The 20,359-nt window shown below is 33.8% G+C and overlaps 1 protein-coding gene across 2 annotated transcripts; it reads right to left on the minus strand.

Annotated features, from left to right (window-relative positions):
- Positions 1 to 4,662: 4,662 nt before the first annotated feature.
- LOC132284977 (uncharacterized) lies at positions 4,663 to 9,871 on the minus strand. Of its 2 annotated transcripts, none has more exons than XM_059787123.1 (7): positions 9,684 to 9,871; positions 9,514 to 9,591; positions 9,172 to 9,304; positions 7,659 to 7,762; positions 6,769 to 6,913; positions 6,454 to 6,594; positions 4,663 to 5,958 (listed from the first exon to the last, which is right to left on the minus strand). In XM_059787123.1, exons 2-7 carry the CDS (start codon positions 9,552 to 9,554, stop codon positions 4,903 to 4,905), a joined length of 1,620 nt encoding a protein of 539 aa, XP_059643106.1. In that variant the 5' UTR covers positions 9,555 to 9,591; positions 9,684 to 9,871; the 3' UTR covers positions 4,663 to 4,902. The 2 variants fall into 2 exon arrangements, with proteins under 2 accessions (XP_059643106.1, XP_059643107.1); XM_059787124.1 differs by having other exon boundaries at positions 4,663 to 5,940; positions 9,684 to 9,870.
- Positions 9,872 to 20,359: the final 10,488 nt, after the last annotated feature.

The following is a 20,359-nucleotide window of genomic DNA, read 5'->3' on the forward strand; positions in this document are numbered from 1 at the left end:
GATTGAGAGCCCATGTGGGCCCACCCAATTACCGCCAGCCCGTTGCAGCATGTTTGGTCCGATCACTCGCGAAAAGGGCCATTTTGCGAGCCCGATGTGGAAGCTCTTAGAGCTTTATAATTTTATATTTTTTAAAAATTGAAAATTAAAAAATTGTATAATAATTTGAGTGAAAGTTTTTGAAAATTCAGTTAAATGAAATTTTTTTTAAAAAAAAACATAATAATAATAGCTTACTTTCCGTTTAAGAAAAATCGAATCAAACATGCCCATAAGTTTTGATTTTCTTCTATTTACTTCAGTTCATTCACATAATCGTGACACTTTAATTTAATTTATGAGATGAATTTCATTTTGAGTTGGATTCGAGTTAAAGGGTCAATATTTTTTAAAATACTTTGAAGAATTAATTTTTGATAATCTTTTATTGTATATTTATGTTCATTTTCTTAGAATTAATCTCATCAGAGGAGCATATTCAAATTTAAAACATCAGCCTCCATAAATAACTGCTCTAATAATCCCTTTTCTGAGTAAATTTTAGTTGTTTTATAATGGACACTAGTTTAAAATTATAAAACCCCCATGTATTATTAAAAATAAAATAAAATAATCTTATAACTAATAAAATTTATCATATTACCTCATATTGGTGTTAATTGGGTTGTGAAATAAAATTAAAATACTGATAATTAATTAGTTTAAAATTACAAATTTAACCATCCATGGGATCCATTCCAATTGAAAGTAAACACACTCTAAATTAGGTAGTACACTCAATTTCAATTTGGACAATTACCGGCATTTTAATGGTCAATTTTTTTCATTTCACAATTCAGTTAACATGAATACTGGTTAATAATAAATTTTGTTAGTTTTGGAGGGTTATTTGATTCTGTAGAGGTTATATGTATATTTTTAATAGTACGCCTTACGATTTTACCCCTAAATTTTAATAAAACTTTGCAATTTTTTTTTTTTTGAAAAAAAAAAAAAAAAAAAACTGTCAAGGTTAGCATAAGATGATCTAAGCCCTTACCCAGAGAAACAACAATAATAATTGGACTCAGATGTTTTTGAACCTACCAAGGACCTGCCTTCATTGAACACTTCAAACTGCTATTAATGGAAATTCAAGATCATTGTCAGGATCACATAACAGATATAGAACACCATATTGGCTTTTTCTCTCGTATCAATTTGTTAGCTTCGCTCTGATACTACTTTGTTAGATATAATGGCTTAGGTACACACAATACTCAATAATATTTGGAAGAGAATGATATGGAGAAATACTTAGTAATTATTTTATTCCACTTCCACATGAATATATAGGCCACAATCCACATAAACATAAGTGTAACAATTACATTTAAGTGTTCAATTACTCACACTAACAAAACCTTTAGGCTTAACTACCACTACTCCCACTAACATAGTATTTAGGAGGTTTAATTCCCACGCCTCTTCATTTTACATAACCTTCACCATCAAGACTATTTACTATACCCCACTAACATGAAATGCACAAGTGAATCATGTGTACCAAATACTTTAAAATACTAATTAATACTAAAATTCTAAAATCAAGTTTATTTCCAACACCCCCTTTAAACTTGATTTTGTAACTTGAAAGTAAACTTCTTATTGATCTTGGGGGCTTAATCAAAAGTTTGTTAGTTAGTCATTAGTTTCACTTCCTTCAACTGCAACAATCTTCTTGGCCATTTACATGGATATATATGGCTTGTGAAAAATCTTCAAATGCTTGAATAATGTCTTCTCGTGATCAATTTTTATCTTCTTCACACAAGCACTCCATCCGTTTCTTTCTTCTTGAATTTTGTATGGCTCTTCAACTTCACATGTGCTTCTTCTTTTAAGTCAAAAAATAACTCCGTATTCACCTAACGTGAAGATGTTAACTCACCAACTTCATCAACTTTTGCCTCTTCTTTAACATTTTCTTCTTCTTTAATTTTTCTAATATGGAACCTGGCTCTAATACCACTTTGTTGGTTTTTTCGCTGATATCAATTTGTTAGTTTCGTTCTGATACCACTTTGTTGGAAATAGTGGCCTATGTGCACACAACACTGAATAATATTTTGAAAGAGAATGATATGGAAGAATACTTAGAAAATTATTTTATTTCACTTCTACTATTATTTGACTACATAACCTTTAGGCTTAACTATCACTACTCCCACTAACATGGTATTTATGAGGTTTAATCCCACACCTTCTTGATTTTACATGACATTTACCATCAAGACTATTTACTATACCCCACTAACATGAAATTACCATCAAGACTATTTACCATATCCCACTAACATAAAATGCACACTTGCATCATGTATACCAAATACTTTAAAATACTAATTAATACAAAAATTCTAAAATCAAGTTTATTTCCAACACACCAGTAGGTTGACAATTATTGGCCATAAAAACTTCTAATAAATAAAAACAAAAGGACAACAGATTCTACATCTCTATAAACATTAGGGGTGAGTAAATAATCAATCAATCCATCAATTCGGTCCGAACGAATCCGATCCGTGTGGTTCGATTTGGTTTTCAGATCGCATGGTTCGGTGATGGTTTGAAAAATCTGTAATCCGGTGTCCGCGGTTCGGTTAACGGATTGGACCATGAGAAATCCGATCCGAACCGTTAACCAATCCGAACCGAACCGTTAATAATCCGACGGTTCGGTTCAAATCGGTTAACGGTTCGGATCGGATTTCTCATGGTCCAATCCGTTAACCGTTACTAAATAGTATATTAATATATTATATATATACACAATATATGAATATAATGATATATCGTATTTTTTTTTTCTTTATTCATTATTTTTTAATGTTAACCTAACCCTAACTCAGCGTCTCAGCCTCGTCTCTTCATTACGACATTTCAAGTTGTGCCTGCCTCACTAACTCCGCCAGTCAGCCTCTTCTCTTCTCCCAATCTCTCGCCTCTCCCAATCTCTCGCCTCTGTTACTGTGAGTCTATGTCTCTATGACACTCTTCGCCTCTCCCAAATTCCTAATCTCTCGCCTCCCAATCTCTCGTCTCTCAATCCTACACCTTTCAAGTTTCAACCATCGTTCACCTGATTCGAAGCAACGGCGACCTTGGTGTATCGAAGAAACGGCGACCTGTTCGACTGGATCTACCTCTTTTCCGGTGAGTTCACAAGATTTTTGAATGAATCTACTTATTCTCCTCTTCTCTGAATAGTTTTTACATAGATCTACTTAATTTTATGATTTTATCTACATATATATGTATAAATGCATATTTCTAATTTTTTATGCTGGATCTTTCTTCCTCCTTTTTCAGTTTTTTGTTTATATGGAGTGTTTGGTTGCTGAGAAAATGTTTTAAAAAGGGAAAATTTAAGTTTCATTCTTTAACTTGTGTGTGCAATCAAACGAGAGGTTAAAGTTGCTTTGATGCGTTCTTTCTGTTCGTCTTCTCTAATATTCTGCATCTATTCTTGGGAATTAAAATTTTAAAAATTATAGATAAAATTGTAGATGAAAGTTTCTCTGTTCTTGGGAACAAAACAAGTGCATATGGAACCCACCAATAGTAATACGTACTCTGTAGTGTGCGGTACTTACTACTTAACGTGTTATGGTTATAACATCTGGTGGTATGGTTTATACAGTGTCTCTCATTATAGATAAATTTTTACCTAACCACAATTTCTTCTTGTATGCTCGTTGAGCTTTTTCGTCCTTTTATTTATATGTAAATGAAATCTTTACTGTTGCTTCGGAGTCTGCTTTTAGCACTGGAGGTCGTGTGCTTGATCAATTCCGTAGTTCTTTAACTCCAAAGCTTGTGGAATGTTTAATTTGTACACAAGATTGGTTACGGGCTTCACCAATACCAATTGATGTTGAAGAAAAGTTGGACGAACTTGAACAATACGACTCTGGTAAGTGTTAACAATTTGTTACATTTTTATTCAATTTATAAATAAATATCATATGGTGGATTTTTAATTAAATTATGTTATTTTGTAGATGTGACTACAGTTTCAGATTCAGATTGAGAGCTAGCCTTGCTTGCTGCCATTTTCAGACTTGATATGCTACCATTTTCAGACTTGTTTTACTGCTAGTCAAGACTGTTGTTTGATGTTTTATATTATTTTCACTTCTGGATGATTTACATTTTTTTTTTTTGTTATTAGGTAATTTAAGTTTGTGGTGGTATTTATAATTTTATATGTGCCAAATACATTTTGAAATTTTAGTGCTGTAACATAAATCTATTGTTGTTATAATTGAATGGGCTGTTGTAATTGTTATAATTGAATGGGCTGTTATAAATCTTGTCGTAGATTGAATAAATAAATTTTGATAATGGGCTATAATTGAATGGGATGTTTGAAAAGCCCAATCAGCCCAATTCGAGGAACTGATCCGATCTGGGCCATAATTGAATGGGCTGTTTGAAAAGACCTAATCAGCCCAATCCGGGTACCGATCCGATCCGATCCGTTAACTCACGGATCGATTTGGTTCAGATTGAATACCCCCACGGATCGGTTCGGTTTCAGTTTTAACCAATCCGTGGGGACCGATTCGGCTAGGGATTTATCCCCAAACCGAACCGAACCGTGATCAAGCCTAATAAACATGTAGAAAAACTTGAATTTGTATATTCTGTACTGTAGGTGAACAGTAGTCAATTTTACAATCAAATGATCAGGAAACTAAATATACGAAACTTGATACGGTGAACGTACAATCGGGAGCTACTATATATTTCTCTATGGATGGAACAAATGAATACAGTGGATGCAATGATATATGTAAAGAACGAAAAATGTGAAGAAATACAAAACGGTTTCTAGCTTCTAAAATGGCAGTGTCATTCTTACTTTCCTTTCAGAGCTGCAAGCCGAGCTACAAAATCATCGTAATCTAATAGCTTAGACTGCCCGTGCCCCACTGGGTTCAACATATCTGGTTGATAGGAAGAAGCTCGAACATGTCCTTTCGGTGCCTCAGTTACACTAACCGGTTCCTGAGGGAAAGACTTTGCTCTGGCTGGAGGACAGTTCCTCGTGTCATTACTGGTACCAGCAGCAGCATGCTGTGAAGGAGGCTCAAGAGCTATTCCCAGCTTACCCTGTTCATTGCATGACTGTTTCATGCTGTAACGCATCAAAAGCCTGTCCGTCACTCCTTCCTCTTCAGCCTTTTTATCACTACCATCCTCAGTTAAGATCTTTAGGCCCCTTTTTGCATCTTGTTTCATTTTATCCGATTTCACCTTCCCCAACCCATCAGTTTCAACAATACCAGCATTGTCATGGGCTGGTGGCAGTTTACTTCGTCTACTCCTAACTGATCTTGGTTTTGGCTTGGCTTCACCAGCCAATTTATCCTGGTCATGATTATCTTCCCCTTCAACATGACCACTCAATTTTGCAGCTCCAGTCCCTTGCATGTCATTATCAGCAGGAGGAACCTGCAACATTGTTTCATTTTTGCTAACTTTCGGTTTGACATAAGGAGGGGGTATTATCCTGTGGTAGAAGGGCATCTTGTCATCAACTTCTTCCTGGGAAACACTTTTAACCGAATTCACAAAATTATTCCGTTGCCCATTCCTGCCCGCATCTGCCACTCGAACATCTTTACTAGGAGCAATTTCTGTTTCTTGAAACTGAATACCTGGATTATCTTCTTTATGGGAAACATTTTCCCGGTGGTCATGCAGTTTGTATTTATCATTGTTGACTTGTTTGCCTCCATAAGATAATAGGTGGTCCTTGTCCCTTTTCGGATCAGTATAATCCCTCACATTGTTATGTTTATTCCCGGCATGATGGTTGTCTATCTTCCCAAAAGGTGTATCCCCGGTTTTGTGTAATTTGTAATGATCATCATTGACATTTTTAGTCCAATCCTGCAAAAGATTGAAAAGCTGCAAAAATTATTAGATTTGGGAAGATATTATTAGAATATAAAGAAGACATAGCTTACAAAAAGACCAAAACAAAAAACATGATTCCATGTATTATTATTATTACTATTATTTTTCTTAGATGTGTTGTATGTTGAAATGCTGGATGAAAGGAAACTTTGCCTCCTAATAGATCAAAACATTATAAGCTTGAATGCTCAAAATGCTTTCTACAACACAGCATTTTTATGTTGAACTGATATTGTAGAAAGGCAGGACTTGGAGTAGAACCTCCCTACTCAAACCTCTTTTGGTTTTATATATCCACCATATCTTTCTACAACACAGCATTTTTATATATAATTCCATAGAAAACATTTAAGGCAAACCAGACTGAGTTGTACTTAACAAGCAATATAATAAGACTTGTAGTCCTAGACTGCACTTTTCTAGATATTTCCTTTCCAATATGAAACTAATAGTTAAGAAGATGAATAAGCATACACAGAATCTTACTTGTTTGGGTGCAGGTGGATTATACAGCCTTTGTTCCAACGCCTTGGAATCCCATTCTATACCGAGCACAAGTCCTATATTTTGCATTAATTGAAGCTTCATATCCTTTGTAGGAGGCACTGACTTCAACTTCTCAACAAACTAAACATAAATATTTAGGCCATCAGTCAATATATACAAACATACATACATACATACATATATATATATATATATATATATATATATCATGGATTTATAATATACATATATAGAATTGTCCCACGTAAGAAACTATTTATTCTCTGCTTGTAGTGAAACTATGCATAAAAATACCTCTTGATTGACATAAGAGTCGATGGAACTCCCATATCTCCCAGTAAATATACTCCTAAGATCACGCAATTCTGGCAAATCAGCGAATCTTGCTGCTGCAAACATCAACGATGATACAGCTTCCTTGCATTCCTCAGGGCATTCTCTATAGGAAAAACAGTCGGGAAAAGATATATAAGCATCGTACCAAATAAGTAAATTTTGCAAGAGAGAGAAAGAACTCAACAAATTATACAAAGTTCAATCATGTTAAACCTCATAATGAAGTATTAAAACAATGCGACAACATTAGTCATGTCAGAATAATTGTTGATACTAAACTCTTCGCTTTTATCCGCATAAGCATGGAACTTAACTTTTCCTTTTGTTATAAGCATTTTATCTATCATAAAGCACAACAACCCTGACTATATGCCTCAACTGGAAGAAATGAGGAGGAAACAGAAGCTAGTCATATAAAAAGATAAAAACTTGAATTGATGGCAACAATTCACATATTACATGTCCAGATACAAACAAATTACTCTGACAAACACAATTCCCATGAATGGATAGGAGTGTAAACAGCGCAATCTAATAGAAATGAGGTAAAGGCATAGAAGGTGGACGTCACATAGAGGATGATTATAAAGATTAACGAGGGTTAATATTATAGAAATGATGTGCTGCAGTAATATTTGTTCTTGTGGTCTATGCGTCTCTTATTTGGCAGCTTCCTGGTTTCCACCATGGGAAACATTTAAAATAGTTATAGATTATTTTTCTATATTTATACAGGACAACGTCTTCAGAGAGAGAGTAGTTAAACAAAAAAAAAACATCTTCAGAGAGAGAAGGGGGAGAGCAGTTATTCAGCAAAGAACAAGATAAATAGTTAATTTTGCATATACCTCTGTTTATTCATCAATGAAAGATGATTTAAGATACACCCACAGAAGTTCTCAACAAAATCATAGCAGCTTGACATATTCAGCTCAAGCAGAAGCCCTTCCACCTGCATCATCATTGACAAGAAATTAAAAGTTATAACTAGCCCATGATAAATGGAAAGGCTATACATGTTTGCATGTGTAGACATATAACGAGAACCAGTAATCTGAATTCCGAAGCAAATCTTTTATTCAAAGCTATGACAGTTGATGTAAGGGCCCCTGGTAGCATATCGGCCATCACGACCACTGCCTCAATTAGATCTGTTTCATCATGGATTTGGCATTGTATAATCTAGCCAGTTGCTTAGATGAACTTATGCTTTCAACAATGCCTCCATTCCAGAAGCACAATTCTTTCTTGCTTGAAGTTTACGAGCTTGTGTTTCTCTTATGAAAAGACCATGATCATTTCTGGCATATGCATATAATATGTTCCTTTATCAAATTACTCTGACAAACACAACATTCGGGACAAAGAAACGCCTACAATCAGTTGTTATTTATAAACTCTAAGATAGAAGACACCTATGTACCTATTCATCAAAAGGTAAACTATTCATATATTAGTATTGAGTTACGAAAGAGTTTTGATAATCTTTGAGCTGTAACAATTCCCAATCATTGATAATTCAGACGAACACAACTATAATTTGGATGCATCCTAAGCGTCCAAATAAGTTAACCTCCAAAAAAATGTGGGTGCTCATTAAACCCACTGCAGTACAATACTTGCTTCGTGCTCTAAAGTTCAAACGCCTCCAAGCCCATATACTTCATTTTTTTCGTTCACCTACCGTAATGTCAAAGAAGTGACATGTTATCGTCATATAAATGGACCTGGAACAAAAGTTTCAAGCGTCTACCACCTCAATGCCAGACACAAATTTACAATAATCTGCCCCACTCAAATTGTGTATCCATGTCTTGCCAAGGTTATAAAATTAAAAAAATAAAAATAAAAAAGATAAAAAAATAAAAAAGGTGTATTAATGACCTAAAAATTTCCACAAGTATTCAAACCCTAAAATTAGAATTCGAAATGTACAACTTCACATGTGCTTAATGGAAAATTTCAGAAATTAAAAGTAGATTCCAGTTGTGTTTTAAATTCCCCATTTCAAGTTTGGTATTCATAGTTGAAACAGTACAATCAGGAATTGCTTGAGACCCACAAATCTAATTCTCTTATCTTAATCAAAATAGACCTTAATTAATGCCAAATTCAGTATGTTCTAGGGACATTATCCCATGGATTTCATGTATAATTATTACAAATTCAGATTGAAAAGGGCTATCAATTCATGAAACATGGCATGAACAGCTAACATTGTGAACTACTAATCAACATAAATAATGAAAATGAACCATAAGCTTCAAATTCTTGAAAATCCCATAATAATAATAATAATAATAATAATAATATATAAATCAACATATCACTTAATTAAAATGCTAAAAGAACCCAACATACCCTGCTATAGGCAGTCATATCAAGACCAGTTTTCAGAAGATCCGCAACATCATTCCTCAAATATTTCTGCATTGCATTTCTCTTCCTTTGTATCATTTCGATTCGAGTCTTCGTCAGCTTGATCGCTGACTTGCTATATTTAAAATAAAATTAAACAAAAAAAAGGTTATACAAAATTGAAAATTAAAACCAGATTACTATAACAAACTTGATTAATTAAACAGAGACCATACGAGTTTGGAAGACTGAGCATTTTTGTGTAAGAAAAAATTGAAAATTAAAACCAGATTACTGTAAACACATTTGATTAATCAAACAGAGACCATTTGGAAGAAGACTAACCATTTTGTGTAGAATTTGCTTCTTATTACTCTCTCAAACATGTTGATCTTCAAGAAGCTCTGATCGTATATTCAGGATCTGAAGATTGAAACAATAATCTCAGAGCAAACTAAATTAAGCTGTTTAGAGAGAGAAAGCAAGAAACATAGAGAGAGAAATAAATGAAGAACCTTTGTATCAAGAATTAAAGAAGCTCAAACAGAATGGCAGGAATCAATGTAGTTTTAGTCTTTTAGAGAGAGAGAGACAGAGAGTTAAGAAAAATGCAGTGGATGTGCTTAAATCGGCGCTAAAGCAGCACGAGAGTAAAGAAATGTGGCAGCTTTTGAGAGTGAAAAGCAATAACACATATATATATATATAATGTTATATATATGTGTGTGTGTGTGTCATATATATAATGTTATATATATGTGTGTGTGTGTGTTATATATATAATGTTGCTTTGCCACGTTCGAACCTATCTCTCTCTATAAATTATATGTGTATGTATAACTGCAAGGAGATGATTTTACGATATTAGCCACGTTTGACATCGACTAATCAGTGGTTTGCCCCGCAATGTTGGAGCATTTTAGGAAATGAAAGATGTGAAGCCTCTGGACTGTGCATTGGCGGGTTCGTGAGAGAGATGATACTACCCGCGGGAGACAAAACTCGAGGATCGAGCTGCTGATTTGGTGAATTTATTTTCCCGGAATTTAAGGTGAATAAAATAAATCTACTTGGACCAAAAAAAAAAACAAAAATTCTTCTTTTCCTTTTTCTTTTCAAAAAAAAAAAAACCTATTTGGATTAATTGGGCTAATTAGGGGCTACTTAGAGAAATTATTACATCGTCTCCAGTTCTATCATCACTTGACACGATAGGTAAACCCTTTTATTTTAGCTATTAATGATTTAAGATCATGTAATAATTTCTTCAACTTGATCGTCCACATAAGATTTAGTAGAGATAAGTTTTATGTAAAAATAAAATATGATATATCATTCAATTAATATATTGAATACTTACATCAAGATTTGAGTAAACCTTAAATCTCTCATTCAAAGTGAATGTTCTCACTTATTGTAGATCTCTTTTGCTAGATGTGTTCTTGGATCTCTATTTTCTTGGTAATGGTTTGACATTTAGGAATCACTCATAAGTCTCCATGAATCATCTTAGAAAACTACGCTTGTGGGAGCCTCCATTAGATGAGAAAGCAAACCCTAAAATCTAGGGAGAAAAAATATATATATTCTTTTTTCTTTTCTAAAAGTCTCCCTTAAAATATACATAAAACCATATATATATATAGGCAACATAAAAATAAGAAAAGGAAAAAATAAATCATTCTCTATCTCTAATTCACATATCTCAAATCTAATAAGATTCCAAAATCAAGTTGGGTTATGAGTGAGAATCCTATTGGGCTTATTATTTTATTGGCTACAATGAATTAATAATCAGCCCAGTCCATGGACCCAATTAAATTAATTCATTAATTAATTTTTACTCCACTAAAAGAAATTAATTAAACTCCAATTAAATAATAAATAACTTCTAAGTTAATGTTGCACTTTGACTCCTCTATGCATAATTAGTTATCGGATAAATAAAGCTATCAATCCGACCACTTAATTAATATATTTATTTTGGTACATTTGATTATTTCTGACTCGATCACAATAAAACATTTATTTGACAAAAATAATAATTTAAATAAATAAATATATAATAAATCATTTTGTCTAAAAACACACAAAAGCCTTCGAATTTAATTTGTAATCAACCATAATCAATACAAAATAAATACAAATAGTATTAATACAAATATTGAGAATATAACGCTCTAACTATTAATTATATAATTATCCAAAGTGTCGGTCTAAGGATCCCGAAGTATTCGCCGAACAAATCAAAGTAATTATTAATTAATAAAAGAGTCTATATTTCTCTCATGCTTAAGAGTCAAATGTCATGACAGTGATAGGGAGCAATTGCATACGACGGCTCTCGCAATATATCTCAACCTAACGCGAATCCAGTTCAAGTATTAACTAATTATGAGTCCATCCATAATTACTAACTATGAACCATTTATGATTACTATTTATATATTTATGTATTGATTGCCATCACATACATATATGTAAATATCTCTTGCAATTAAATGGACACTATCAATTCCATAATGAATCGAAATATAATACATTGAATTTACCAATTGCATAAAGTATAAATATTTCAGATACGTCAGGAACATATATCACTTTAATCCAAACAGAAATTTACTATGTCAGGCATATAAATCCCAACAGTTATGTGTGTGTTCTATTAAAAGTCTGGACCGGATTCATTTGGTGTTGAACTAAACACTCTAAGAGAAGAGAGATTACGTAGTGTATAAGAGTTCTTGTTCAACTAAACACTTTAAAATGAGAGACGTCATATTAAGTTTATTCAATTAAGTGCATTTTATAAAATAATTTTAATATTATTAAAAATGGTAAGCACCATTTAAAATAGGGTTAAAATTTTAAGTGGTGTGACCGAACTCAATTAAACACTGGTGGCCTACGTATTCAATAAGGGAATTCAAGTTGAACGTAATTCTTAATATTAGGTTGTTTTCTAGTGACTAAGAAGAGTAGTTTTTCAGTGCTTTAATCAATGATCTTCCACTTGTCTTTGAAAATTCAAAAAAGAGATATAAAAATTTATTTTTTAATTATCACTTAAAATTTTCAGTAAAAATCAAACTTAGACTCAATAGGGTGGAGAACACTTTAAAATTTGACATTTTATCACTCGGATAAGACCGCTACACCTGTGATCCAATAATTGAGCAGGAACAAAAGCAAACTAGAGACTTTCGCTCGAGTCTTGACATTATTTACATAAAGCATGAGGAGCCTTTGTTCCAATAATTTACAAATCAAATTTTTATTAATTATTGCAGTAAGGAAATCATAATAATTGGCAAATATATTTTGTTTTTATTGCTTATTTTCACTTTAAAAGGAGAAAAAAAAAAAATTGTATTTCTTAACAAGAAATATTGTCACAACACCCACACACACACCCACACACACACAAAACCACCAAAATGAGTTGGAATTGAATTTCTTACATTTTGTCCTGACTTCCAAGTGAAATGTAGATATTTGGTGCCTAATTGCTTGTCTAGTCTTACATCAATGGATTGATGGGTTTCTGAAAGGAATGTAGGATGCCATAAAAAAAATTCATTAGTTGTTTTTTTTTTTTCTATCTAACTACTCATTTTTCCACATTAATTTATATCTAACTACTCATTTTTCTTTCACTTTTATTTTTCAACATTAATTTCCATCTAATCAGATGTAAATGCCTTAATCTATATATAATAAATAAAACTTCCATTCTGTTTTGTTTAATGTTATTTTTCGGCTGTTTGGTTGAGACTTGCGGGAGAGAAAAACAAAGACCTAGAAATTCATTCAACTATTCAAGGGTTATTTTAGTAATTGAAACTGTCATTTGTTGTTGCTTTTGCCTAGTGCAAGGAAAAGGATAAAGGAACAAAGGAATATTTTGGCGGGAACACAACGCTTACCTTTGAGAGGTCCACGTGTAAGGACCAGGTTTCTTAGCGCCGAAGAGTCAAGTTGACCAGGTGACTCAGAATAGAGAAGAAGAATCGTCAATCACGCTAGAGAAAATACAGCTGTAATACTTAGCTGTCAACAGGTTTATTCATACAAAAAGTGGTGCCAGCTGTGCAATGCTTGCACACCAATCCAGTGGTGCTGTGGGCGGCTCAAAGGTTAGGCATGGCTAAGGAGGAGGTATCCAGTGTTCACGGTGTACCGTGCATCGGGTACATAAATATCGCGAACAAATATGGACAATTTAAATTGACAAAATCGTCCATATTTGTACGGAATCAAAACTACATTTTTAATTTTTACATTGCATAAGAATTCCCCGGAATTCTCAAATTATTAATGGCACTAGTTTACCAAACTCTTCCTTGTATTGTTGCATTGGTTGGCAATACAAAAGACTCGGTAAATAAAGACAGATAAGAGAGGAGCCCACCACATTAATGCTACAAGGAATAGAGAGATATTGTGTGCGCTAGCACATCGTGCACTATACTTATTCCCGAACCATGAATATTACAAGATGCATGATGCGTGATGCCCCAATACCTTATTTGTTACAAGAGATGACAAAACAAATGCAAATGGCTTTTTGGTAGATGAGTGCACTAACAGCTAATATTAAATACAAAAAATGTAGTACACGAACAAATTTGTTACACCATGCGCAAACAAAATTTTCAGGTAATACAAACCATGTGTAGGCCTACTATGATAGTTGACATCAAATGACTAAAAAGCCGTGTTCCTTTCATTTTCAATGCTACTGTGATATGTTTGTACATTTCTGTATTGCCCCTCTACCAACTAAGATTTTGTCATGCATCCAAATAGTTATTTTTGAAATTTATAAACAATCAAATATTTGGTGAAACTTTTTACCCACTCTTTTTAAAGGATTAATCTTTAATGCATAGCCCGGTCCGTGAATTTGTAAATCCAAGCCCGCCCAGGCCTTAGTCGCTCAACCGCATTAACCATCTAACAAACCCAACCACCACCTAATGGCTAGACTTATTAGAATCATTATTCATTTTATTATTGTGTTACATTGTAGAATCAAACATTTAATTAATCACGTAAAGTCAATTTAAATCTACTCATGAACTATTTCAACCTTTATTATAATAACAATAATAATAATAATATATGATTAGTGTGGTATTAGTACTACGGTGATACTCTTGGTTAGTTATGTGATTTTTTAAGATATAATGAAATTTTTAATCATTCTATATATATATATATATATATATATGTTTTAAATTTTAAAAAAAAAAATAAATAAATAGCTAAACAGGTTGTTTCACGTTACAAGTTTAAGTAGCAATTAGTATAAACGCTTTTTCTTACTCTTATTCGAACCATAAATATAACACAATGCATGAAGCGCCACACCCCCAATACCTTATTTGTTACAAGACAACGTGACAAAACAAATACAAATGGGTTTTTGGTAGATGAGTGCACTAACAACTAGTATTAAATACAAAAAATGTAGTACACGAGAAAATTTTCATGCGTGATAATGAAGAGATAGATACGCCCGTTACACCTGACACAAACAAGTTTCTTGCATAGTACAAACCATACGTGAACGTACTACTATGGTTGACATCAAATGACAAAAAGCCATGTTTCTTTCATTTTCAATTATACTGAGCTATGTTTGTACATTCCATTATTGCCCCTCTACCAACTATGATTTTGTCATGCATCCAAATAGTTATTTTTAAAATTTATAAACAATCAAATATTTGGTGAAACTTTTTACCGACCCTTTTTAAAGGATTAATCATTAATGCATAGCCCGGCCTGTGAATTTGTAAACCCAAGCCTGCCGAGGCCTTATCGCTTAACCATATGAACCATCGACGAACCCAACCACCACCTAATGGCTAGATTTATTAGGATCATAATCCATTTTATTATTGTGTTACATTGTAGAATCAAACATTTATTTAATCACGTCAAGTCAATTTAAATCGACTCATGATCCATTTTATTACAATTCACTATAGCCGTTTTTCTAATACCTAGTAATTTTCTAATTCTGTCACTATATATAAAATGGGCAATACTTGTCTTCCCATCTGTAAATAAAAGTGTCCTCTTTACCACATATGACACCAGGGACGGAGGGAATTGGGAGGCACGTGCTTCTATATATGTTTCCTATTTTTTCTCCTAAATTGTTTCCTTAACCCTTATATTCTATATTTGTAAATTAATTTCATCCCAAAATTATCACTATATATATATATATATATATATACACACTCATAAACATTGACTTATATGCACGTACGTATTGTAAATATATGTTATGGTATACAATACTATAATGTGCCCTCCTGAAAAAAAAAAATTGGCTCCGTCCTTGAGTTGATCTAAATCCAAATATGATGAATCAAGCTTGAACAATTTTGAACTTGATTTAATTTAGGTTCTGTTTGTTTAGATGTAAAATATATTTTTATTTTTTAGTATTTGGTTGTCAAAAAATATTTACAAAGAAAAAAAATTATTAATCTTAACAAAAATAACTTACAAATAAATTTTTGGCAAGTTATTTTATAGGCCCGTCTAATGAATTTGAACTCAACATCGACCTAAACTTTTGTCAAATATCGAAAAAATAAAAACAAAAAAAATCTTTTACTTAAATAAAAAAAAAAACTTTTTCAAAAAAAATATTTTACGTCATGAGAAAAAAACTATCATAACTAGACACGCACTTAATTAGAGGGTTTATGGTGAGGATTGATCCTTATATCCATATAAGGGTGATAAAATTGGCATGACAAGTGAAAACGATTTGATCTCATGCCATATGTACATACTTAATTATTCAGTTAGGGTGGTTTTTAATCTTGTATATATTATAACCTTGTTGTAGTCTTCAACCTTAGTGATCATTTCAAGTCGCACCTTAATCCAAAGCAAACCGAGCTCATCAAACATTTTTTCAATTTTTATTGTGTTTCTATGTTTCTATTGTATTTTCTTTACTTTTTTTATTAACAAAATATATTAACTTGTTCATCAAGTTAATAGGACTGGTTGACAACATGCCTTCATTCAAGTAGAAGAGGGCTCAAAATCTACTAGCAGAAAATTAATCAAAAATTGTTTACAGAAGTATCCAATAATTTTTATTTTTTATTTTATATAAAGTACCCAATAATTCAAAGCTTGTCTCAACGCTCTCAATGAATCAACTTTTAGTACACTTCAACTCATGGGTTCTCTTTATAGTCTTCCTAATTTTTAGGTTAAATTACAAGTTTACCTTTTACTTAATATCTAAGTTTCTTGTATATAATAAATTATCTTATATGATTACACATATTATATTATTATTTATAAGTTACTTATTTATCACCCACTTACACCTAAACGTTCTCTTATATATAGAACCTTTATATAATCCTTATTCAATGCAATGCAATATAATGTTTTATATTTCTTTATATTCTAACATGGTATCAGAGCTTGATTTACTAAATTCAGCTGGACTATCTCTTGTCTTGGGTACTCCTCTGTTAATTATTATGACTCGGCTTTGTTCATACGACGCACAGATTAGGGTAGCATTCTTCTTTTACTTTATATTAATGACATGATCATCACTGGAGATGATTTGACGGGAATTCACAAATTTAAACTATTTTTCAGTCGTCAGTTCGAGATGAATGATTTTGAACCCCTCAGTTATTTCCTTGATCATGAGATCAATATAGCGTGCTACAGATGATTATTACCTCATTCAGGCAAAATACATATCATATATTGTTTTGAAAGCAGCCTTAACTGACAGCAAGATTGTTGATACACCACTCGAGCACAACACAAGACTTAATCTACATGATGGCAAATCTTTTCGAGATAGAACATTGTATCGACAATTGGTTGGTAGTTTGGTTTATCTCACTTTCACCCGTCCAAACATCTCTCATATCTTCCATGTAATGTTACCGATTTTTCCTATTTTTTGGAATTTATTTGATTTTTTTGGATTATTTTAATCCTTGCCTCTTTTTGCATGTCACACGGGTCCTGAGGGTCGTTTTGGTCATTTTCTTGAGTCGAGAATTTTAGAAATGTAATTTTTATTTATTTTAAGTCATTTGGAGGCGACGAGTTTATTTTTAGAATTTTTGGAAGTCAAGATGATTTTTGGGTTCGGGAAGTTCTCCCGATTTTCTCATTTTAAATAAGGGGCATTGTAGTCATTTCATATGCACATACATATAAGTGTATCTTTACATTGATGGGCAAAAGAGTAATTGACCAAAAAGTAGTAATCACACACCTTTTGACAAGTGGCATGCTAGTAACCACAAGGTCAATTGTTGACCAACCCACTTTCTTTCCCTTCTCCTTCATTTCCGCAGAATGCTTCTTCTCTCTAACCCTTCACTTTCTCATTCTATATCTATTTATTTATACTAAATGTCTTCCACACTTCATGCTTGTTTTTGGAGAGATTAAGGAGAGATTTTGATGAAGCCATAGGTGAAGAAGTGATGAGCTTGAGGAGAGCTTTTATTTAAGACCAATATTGCAAGGGGTTAAGGGTTTTGAAAATTGGGAGGCTTAAAGCTTGTTTGGCTAGCACACTTTAAGGTAGGGGTTGTCTAACTTGTGTAGTCCTAAGTCTTTGTAAGTGATTGTTGTGTTTCTCCTTAAAAGCATGCTGAAATTTTACATGAATTGGTTGAATTGGATTATAGGTTTCGCATATGATCATTGCTTATTAAGTTGTTGCTTAAATTGAGATTAATGTTATCTATGTGTTGCTTGGTTGTTAATGAGAACTTCTTGTTAAATTGTTACTAAAGTAAAGTTATTATTCAGCCTGTAACTGTATGGTGATGATGGAAAATGTGTTGAAAATTCATTTATCTTATTATGCTCTTTTGTGTTATGTGTCATGCTTACTTGACTTGAGGAAACGCCATTTAGGCATCCTCTACTGAGCGGTGGTGCTTACCCCTCTTATCTTAAATATTTTTAGGGTTTTAGGAGCGGAGGAACGGATGAGACGCCTTCACATGCTTATACTTAGTTAGAAAGCTTATAATTTGAAGTTCATGTATCTGTATTTAATGTAATTGAATTTATTTTGATGTATAAAGATGTAATTTAATCTCATTATGATGTACGAATATTATCTTATCAATGTAAGCATGTTTATGGATGTTTTGGAACAGATTTTAACCATATTAGATGTCACAAGTGAAGCCATGGGGTTGTCAAAGTGTTTAGGCACTTAAACATTGTGAAATTCGCAATTTTGGGCCATTTCAGTCGACTGGTGAGTCATTTCGGTCGACCGGTGTCAATTCGGATCAAATCCAGTAGCCTAGGACACTCTAGAACCACAACCGGACGACCGGAATGCCGTTTCAATCTACCGATGGGTCATTTCGGTCGACCGGTATAGCACACATTTGGCTACCGAAATGAAATAGAGACAGCTTTGAATTCATGACTTCAAACGATCATATCTCATTCATTTTAACTCCAAATTGGGTCAAATTTGAGTCTAAATTCAAAGATTTTAAGTCAACTTTCTAATGAAATTAATTTTACTCAAAAATTCCAATCTTACAGAGAGTTATAACCTTTTTAGTGTGGACTGCTCCGGTATTATTTGAAAACGAAGGGGGCAATTGTGTGAAATCCCGATTCTTATGTCCAGAACCTTGTGTCATGGGTTCAAATGACCCTTATGACTTATGTTGACATATTTAGACTCATTTAGAATTATATTATTTATTACCATACCTTAGTTGACTGTTTTACCCTTGGATATTCTCGGGTTCGGGTAAGGACTCGGCTAGCGATTCGGACCCTTGGGTTCAGGTCGCTACAGTCCACATAGTTAGTCAGTTCATAACTGCCCCTATATCTACTCATTTTGTTGCAATTATTCGCATCATTCTCTATCTTAAAGGCATTATGTTTCAGGGCTTTATTTTTCTTCCCAGTTGTCACTTATTCTTTGTGCCTATTCAGATGCCGACTGGGCAGGAGATCCTACAAAAGACCCTACAGTTGTCACAATGATGTATTTTACGAGCGTACCAAACACATTGAGAACGATTGCCTTTTTCTTTCGTCGTCATCTTCTTCAGAAGATCTTATGCTACGTTTGGTGTGCAGGAATAGAATGGAATACAAGTGGGAATGGAAGAGAATGGTCATTCTCATTCTATTGTTTGATTGTAAATATGAAATGTGTAGGAATGCAATGATAATAACCATTCTAGTATTTGGTTAGACCAATTTAAAATTTAGAATGGAATAAATTTCTAATTAAATTCTCCAAAATATCCCTTTTAGTAACAAATAAATTAAATTAAAATAAAATAACAAAAAATTATTCTCTAATAATTTTTTAAAAATAAATGGTGGCAGTGGCGGTGGTGGTGTTGGAAGGCGGCGGCGGTGGCAATGGTGGAAATTGGTGGTAGCAGTGGTGGTGGAAGGTGGCAGTGGTGTTAGTGGAAGGCGGTGGCAGTAGTGTGGTGGTTGTGGTGGAAGGAGATAGTGGTGTGACTATGGTGGTGGTGGAAGGCAATGGAAGTTGTGGTGATGGTGGTGGAAGGCGGCGGCAGCGGGGGTGGTAGTGGTGGTGGAAGGCGGTGGCGGTGGCGGTGGTGGTAGTGGTGGTGGTGGCAGTGGTGGAAGGTGGTAGAAGGCGATGGTGGTGGTGGAAGGCGGTGGTGGCTGCGTTGGTGGTTGTGGAAGGCAGCGGCGGTGGCGGTGGCGGTGGCAATGGTGGAAGGTAGCGATGGTAGTGTAGGGCTGTGGCGGTGGCGGTGGTGGAAGGCGATGGTGGTAATGAAAAGCAATAGCAGTGATGGTGGTGGAAGGTGGTGGTAGTGGTGAAAGGCGATGGCGGCGGTGGTGGTGGAAGGTGGTGAAAGGCAATGGCAGTGGTGATGGTGGAAGGTGGTGGCAATAGTAGTGATGAAAGGTGGCGGTGGCGATTGCGGCAAACAGTGGAGGTAGCGGTGGTGAAAGGCGGTGGCGGTACAGTGGTGGTGGTGGAAAGTGATGGGCGATGATGAAAGTCGGTGGTGGTGGAAGGCAGTAGTAGTGGTGGTGGTGGTGAAAGGCGGAGATGATTGTAGTGCAAGGTAATGGTGGTTTTTGGACTTGGAATATGAGGGTGTTTTAGGAAGTCGATTTTTTAAAATAAATT

The sequence above is a fragment of the Cornus florida genome, unplaced genomic scaffold (genome assembly GCF_030987335.1).
Source record: "Cornus florida cultivar Cherokee Brave unplaced genomic scaffold, ASM3098733v1 CherokeeBrave_3.0.0_Hap2_Chr11, whole genome shotgun sequence".
Classification (NCBI taxonomy): Eukaryota; Viridiplantae; Streptophyta; class Magnoliopsida; order Cornales; family Cornaceae; genus Cornus; species Cornus florida.